Raw genomic sequence first — 6,464 nt, 5'->3', positions numbered from 1 at the left:
ATCTCTATCCCATCCACACACTACTCCTTTCCCCTGCCGAGTGAGTCACGCCTACCCCGAAAGGGAAATGGCTTAATGGTGTAATAATAATAATAATAATTCCTTTTGTTGAACATTAAGCGCTTTATTTTTATTTCCTATTCTAGTAGAAAAATGATCTATTTGTTTAGAAATTGAAAGAGTTCGTTGAAAATTTGATTATATTGCTGGAAGCAAGATAAATCTTGGTAAAATTAATAAAATAAAATTTAATTAATAAATATTATTAATAATGATTAAATATTACAATTTGGTTAATTTATTTACATAGTGTTTTAAGAAGTTTATTTAACATTTTTAGTTTAACATAATTTTTTGCCTACCCAAATATTTCAATTGTAGCTTCTCAGCCGCAGAAGATTTCTGCATTTCTCCCAGAATTGTAGAATTTTCTGTTATTTCTAGAACCTTTACGAGTCTCGTAGGTAAAAAAGTATTAAATGTACGTTTCTTAATGTTTTACCGACTGTCGGTAACTTAGCACGGAACTGAACAGCCCGTTTTTTAGTGGCGCTATCTGTTGGCATGTGAAGTCGCATCGGCCTAGCCTAACAAAAGTAGTTCCTTACAAGTATACTTCCTCCTCATTTTTTGTTATAAAACAATATCTTTTTCGTCTTTACTTAAATAATATGTTTTACAATTTCAATTGTGTCCATATTTTATTTACATTCTTTGCGAAAATTGCTAACAGCGTATCTGTTGTCAGAAGCGAATAAGGAAAAAATATAAATCAGATGATTTCATGTTGTTTATTTATAAGTTATAAAGAATTGTATTGAATAAATTAGTTCCATAACGCTTTTTTATTTTATATGCTAAAAATGCAGAAAATTGATAAACTAATCATCGCAGACGGAATAATTAATTATTGTTAATTGTTGATAACGAATGAATATATAACGAAATTAATTAGGTAATTGTCCACATGACGCAAGAACTGATCAAATATATTTAAATGATAAATAACTAAGTACTAGCAGATAGTAAATTTTGAGAATATTTTAAAAAAATGTCAAAATTTTAGTTTGGCATTAGACGCGTGAAATAAGTCTCAGTGCAAAAAATGAAAGTAGTCAGACCTAATAGTTTCTTCGCCAATCTGGATTAATGAAAATTTATTTTTATTTTGTTCTGAAAAGAAAAGTTTCAGTACACATCTTTATGTTTCTGAATAATTCCAACACTACGAAAAATACAAGAATTAGCTTTTAAAAAATTCCTTATCTATCTCCAAGTCATGAATTTTATACTTTTTAAACTTGTTGCGACATAATATTTCACGAGTTCCGTATCAAATTTAATGCGCCATAAACATTCGTTTTTATTCTCTTCCGGTTTGATAAGAAACTGCAGTAAAGGTTTGTATATTTTCCAATAATTTGAAAAGTAAATAAAATTTTTTAATTTGTTTTTCAAGAAGTTCCAATCTCTGTCCACGTCGTGAGTGCCATATTTTTTTAAATAGCTGCGAAAGAATACTTTGCTTTTCTCTTCAAAATTTTAATGCACAATCTTCCTCTAGGGGCTGTGAGATCTTGTAGTTTTTGGGGAGGCTCAAGCGTATGGGACATGGGGGTCAAACGGACCTCGGCCTGCATGCGTGTGGATATGGATGAAAGGACCCCTGTAAACGGGTTCTTCTGGTACGCATGATTGTGGTATGATAGAAGAATGAAAAAGCCCAGATAACACTGGCCTTCTCGATCCCTCGGTCGAGATCCCTCCAGGAACGATCTTATTAATTTTCTCGCTTAATGCCCCCCCCCCCCCCCGCCCTAGCAATAAATGTAGAGTGATCGTGCCCGTGGCACTTGGGCACCTAAAGGTCTTTCGGGGACACCAGACGACCTACCCTAATAATTTATCGTACCCCGGCATGTGTGTCTCTCCAGGGGCAGAACTTTTATTTTCCTAGCTAATTGCGGAAACCAAAATGGATCAAGCAAATTTAATTTCAAGAGAAGAAGGAGGAACGAAGATAGTGGAGGATAGAAAAGGTTTGGTTACCAACGGGTCTAAGATAACCCTTTCCTCTTCTATGAGAACGAGAGCGACTAATCAGTCCCTGAATAAAAAGAAACACATCAACGGTTTCTTGAAGAGGAGCCTAAAGAGGTAAACGCAGCAGGCTAGTAGAGCAGCTGCGATACCTAGCACGTCTACGAGCAGAACACCGGGGAGGGACTTTAGCCTTTGAAGAGGCACAAGGTAGCTCAGTAGCCGACGAAAAGGGAGTCATCGGGGGCTAAATTGACATTCGCTCAGAAGGCTGACCCCCTGACGGTGGTAGTGTTAGACGAGCTAACAATACTCGTTCCTCACCATCGAGCAGTTTGAGCTTTTTAGGAAGGCTACCTGGAGGCAACTCGAAAGAGTGGCCCCAGACTAAATTGCCAAGATTCGTGACTTCCTTCTGTAGGAGAGGGGTCTTCGTGTTTGTGGCAGCCGACCCAGCGCTCCAGGCTTGGCTTTACAAGGTCTTTGAAGTGCAAGGCCTTCGGAAGGCGCATCGCATAAGGTGGTTGGAGTTAAATTGCTCCAGAAGACAGATAAGGCCACAGCATGGCTTCCGAGTAAACTGAAAGACCCGGTTGTGCTCCTCCAGCGTTTCAAGCGATTCAACCCCTTAATTAAGACAGCGTCCTGACGAATCATTAGGCATGATAGGCTTCAGGAAGAGGACATAACAAGAGGAGAAATCAAACAATTTCTATTTTTGCAAATCCCTGATCCTCAAACGAGGGCTTTTGTGGTCCTCAACAACAGGCTTTTTTGGCACTTTGGACAGGTCAACTTTAAGGTGGCCAGTCAGTGGCAGCAGGAACCTGTCAGTGTATAGGAAGATCGGCAGCAGACCTAAATATCTGCTACCGATCTAACCATTTCCCTAATTTACTTGCATTAGGGTAAAAGCGCCTCTGCAGTTTTGCAGAGGCGTATCGATGCGAAGCACACAGGTATATCGCTAATCTAGGCACACTGTTTAGATGGAGATACCATTAGAGGTTTAGGGGGCTGTTTTTTGTTACAGGGACCCCAAGGTGGCCAATCTAAGGGGTTGCGTACTGGCGAAGGGAGTCAACGTCATCCCACTCCGCGAGCTATGTTCCAGAGACCTGATGGTGATAGTCACGGATCTTAAAGGAAAAGGAAGGCTAGTCATGGGATCGGCTGACTTTCCATATGACAGTGATACCAATCCACCAGAAGAGGTACGTACACTGGTGAAATACTGAAAGTTAAGGGGTCTTCCTCTTGTGCTAGGATGCGATGCTAATTCCCACCATGCTTTGTGGGCAGCACGGACGTCAACTCAAGAGGTAACGATCTAGAGAAATACCTTATCACCACTGATTTAGATATTATTAATACGGGGAATACCTCGTCGTTTCGTAACGCGGTCATAGAGAAAGTCTTTGACATAAAGCTCTGCACCTTTAATTTTAGAGATAACATTAAAAAGTGGTGTATCTCAGATAAACTCACTCTTTATAATGACTCATAGATAGATTTCGAGTTATAATTAAGTGTTCTCTACAGCCCTAAATGGACCAGAAAACTAAGAAAAATAGACTGGGGTCAGTTTTTCATGGAACTTAGAAGTGCACTTTCAAAAGGTGCCCAGGTCAATTAAAGATATGGGCAACCTGGAGATAGCGGTCAAAATTTTTACGGAAGCCATCAAATCTACTTATAAAAGTAATTATTGACATTCAAGAGTCCGAAAGGCTGGGGAGACACACTAGTGGAATGGGAAACTCAAAGAGCTTATCAAGGAAACCAGAGAGATATTCAGACTGGCCAGTACTGGCAAACCAGAGGAACTATGGACTTCATTTGCGACAATGAGGGATGAATATGGGAGAGCAATACGCAAGACAAAGAATGAAAGCTGGATCAAATTTTGCACTGACATCGAGAATGGGGCAGAGACGGCTAGGCTGGAAAAGCTGCTTTGCTGAAATTTGGATGCTATTCGCGGCACTCTTAAAATGTCCGGCGGGGGGTACTTGGAGTCCGACGGGGATACCTTGGCTCACCTGATCAAAATACATTTTACGGGCTTTAGAAAGTTAGGAGAAGACTGGACGTACCTCCGAAGCAATCAAAGTCACCTCTGGTACAAGTGGGCTTGAAGCAGCGGCTAGCCAACGAGGTTGTTACCCAAGCCACGGTTAAGTGACTCCTAGAGACTTTCAGTCCTTACAAGTCTCCTGAGCCAGATGGTATGCATGCAGTCTTCCATGCAGTCTTCTCACAGAGGGCTTGTAAGACCATCATTGCGCCGCTAGTGAAACTTTCTAGAGTTAGTCTGACGTTGGGTTATGTTCCGACGGCATGGAGGGGTGCGAGAGTAGTCTTCATTTCGAAATCAGGCAGGATCGGTAATCGGTCATCGGTCATCGGTCATTTGCTGCTAAAAACAGTGGAAAAATTCCTGGACAGATATATTCGCGATAAGGACTTGTCAAGTAGCCCCCTTTACAAGCAACAACACGCATATAGGACGGATCACTCGACTGAGCTGGCCCTAAACACAGCAGTTAACCTAATTGAAAGATAACTGAAGCAAAAATGCCTCGCTATTGGAAACTTCATGGACATTGAAGAAGCCTTTAACTACACGTTTTGGAGAAGTGATCAGGGCGGCTATGATCGCACACGGTGTGCGGTCCTACGCCACAGTTCTACAATCTAAGATTATGGCCATGCTCCAGTGCGCCTACAAGGCAAAGGAATTTGGCAGTAAAAGAAACATTCATATCTGCTCAGACAGTAAGGCTGCTATCATGGCGCTAAATAGAACAACAAACACGACACTACTAGTTTGAGAGAGCTCTGGGGCAATATATCTACCCACGTCAAAACGTGGGCATACATAGACAAAAATCCGATCAGGGGAGGAAAAATAGGGCCTTAGTGCAGCGTTTCCTAAACCACCCCGGGCCGGGCAGCTAGACAGGCTCAGAGGCAGGCTCCCCGCTGCGATCTGAGGGCTACTTTCGTATACCTACCTCGGATGACCCTTTTATTGTTATGAAATTACCAAAACTGAAATTATAAAGACTTACCTCAATTAAATTTTAATTAGCTAAATGAATTGCGTGGTATAATTTAAAGAAAATGGAAACAAAGTTATGAAAAATCGGTTAATATCCAAACCAATAAAGGAAAAATTCACAAATCTTGTGAATGTGACAAAAGTGCGATAACTCTTGAAGTTATTATTCGCTTTTCTTTTACCTTTGTTAACGTTAATGCAATAATCTAACAAATCTAACTCAACTTATTAAAATTATATTGATTAATATCTAAACAAACTTTTTTTCTCAACCGTCTCCAATTCTTCAAAAATGAAAAGGTCAGCGAAGCAAGCAACAGAGAACGAACGACCAGCGTCCAGTGTCTCTCTCGGGATCCATAATTGTGAAGAAATTTGAGAGTGCTGACCCTGCCGCCCCCCATAAGATGCAAAAAGGTTTGTGAATCGATGCCTTGGTGGGCCATTATCTATCATCGATTTATGGCATTATGACGAAGATCCTGGAATACTGCGTAGGGATTTCTTCCATTTGATTGATTATGATGTCAATGACCGCGCATTCACATGATTCAAAAACACGTCTTGTATAAATACTTTTTAAAAAACCCGCATCATTGAATGGCCGTAATAAAAAACATAATTTAATAAACACTGCGGAAAGAAACCCTTTTTAAAGAACGCCATGAGGAAAAAGTTTACTTTTGAAAACACCAAAAAAAAAAAATTTATTGTGAAAACGCCGTGAAAAAAACCTTATTTGTGAAAATACCGTGATAAGTAACTTATTAAGAAGGCATCGTCAAAAAATACTCATGAAAACACTAGGAAAGCAAATCTTTCCACACCGTTTCTTCAAGTAAATAATTCCTTTTTTCTATCGCTATAATTATAATAGTTTATTATTTTATTAATAATAAAATATATTATATAATTTAACATTAAATGCTTGTTCTTTTTAGATTAACCCTTTGTTGCACGTATTTTTCTGTTCAGAAAATTTACATGTAAATTATCACTCGGGGGTTTTTGGGGTCGCTGATTACGAATATGAAGACAGAAGTTCGAAATTTTGAATTCAAGATGGAGAATTCAAGATGGCGATTTCAATATGTTGAAAAAACAGTTATGAGCTTGAAAATATCTACTTGAGGGTTTTTGGGGTCGCTGATTACGAATCTGGAGACAGAATTTTGACATTTTCAATTTAAGATCGCGGATTTAAGATGGGGATTTCAACATTTTGTATAAAGAGACATATGAGCTTGAAACTTTTTACTATGGGTTTTTCGGGACCTCTAATTACGAATTTCAAGTCAGAATTTGGAAATATTTTAATTCAAGATAGCAGATTTGAGATGGCGGTTTCAAAATTTTGAAA

At 39.2% G+C, this 6,464-nt stretch overlaps 1 protein-coding gene across 2 annotated transcripts in view; it reads left to right on the top strand.

The window, feature by feature from the left end:
- LOC117172839 overlaps window positions 1-5,778 on the top strand; it is a 47,187-nt gene extending 41,409 nt beyond the window's left edge. Inside the window, exons 1-3 of one of the 2 annotated variants that reach the window (XM_033361088.1) lie at window positions 1,489-1,685; window positions 3,074-3,254; window positions 5,405-5,778. In XM_033361088.1, coding sequence (XP_033216979.1) covers window positions 1,546-1,685; window positions 3,074-3,254; window positions 5,405-5,467 — 384 coding nt within the window. In that variant the 5' untranslated portion in view covers window positions 1,489-1,545 and the 3' untranslated portion in view covers window positions 5,468-5,778. Of the gene's footprint in view, window positions 1-1,488; window positions 1,686-3,073; window positions 3,255-5,404 lie in introns of those variants that run through there. The other variant, XR_004467065.1, reaches the window with a different exon arrangement.
- Window positions 5,779-6,464: the final 686 nt, after the last annotated feature.

The sequence above is a fragment of the Belonocnema kinseyi genome, chromosome 5, assembly GCF_010883055.1.
Source record: "Belonocnema kinseyi isolate 2016_QV_RU_SX_M_011 chromosome 5, B_treatae_v1, whole genome shotgun sequence".
In the NCBI taxonomy this organism is placed as follows: Eukaryota; Metazoa; Arthropoda; class Insecta; order Hymenoptera; family Cynipidae; genus Belonocnema; species Belonocnema kinseyi.
Note: the sequence above shows the minus strand (reverse complement) of the source record. Positions and strands in the feature narration are given on the sequence as shown.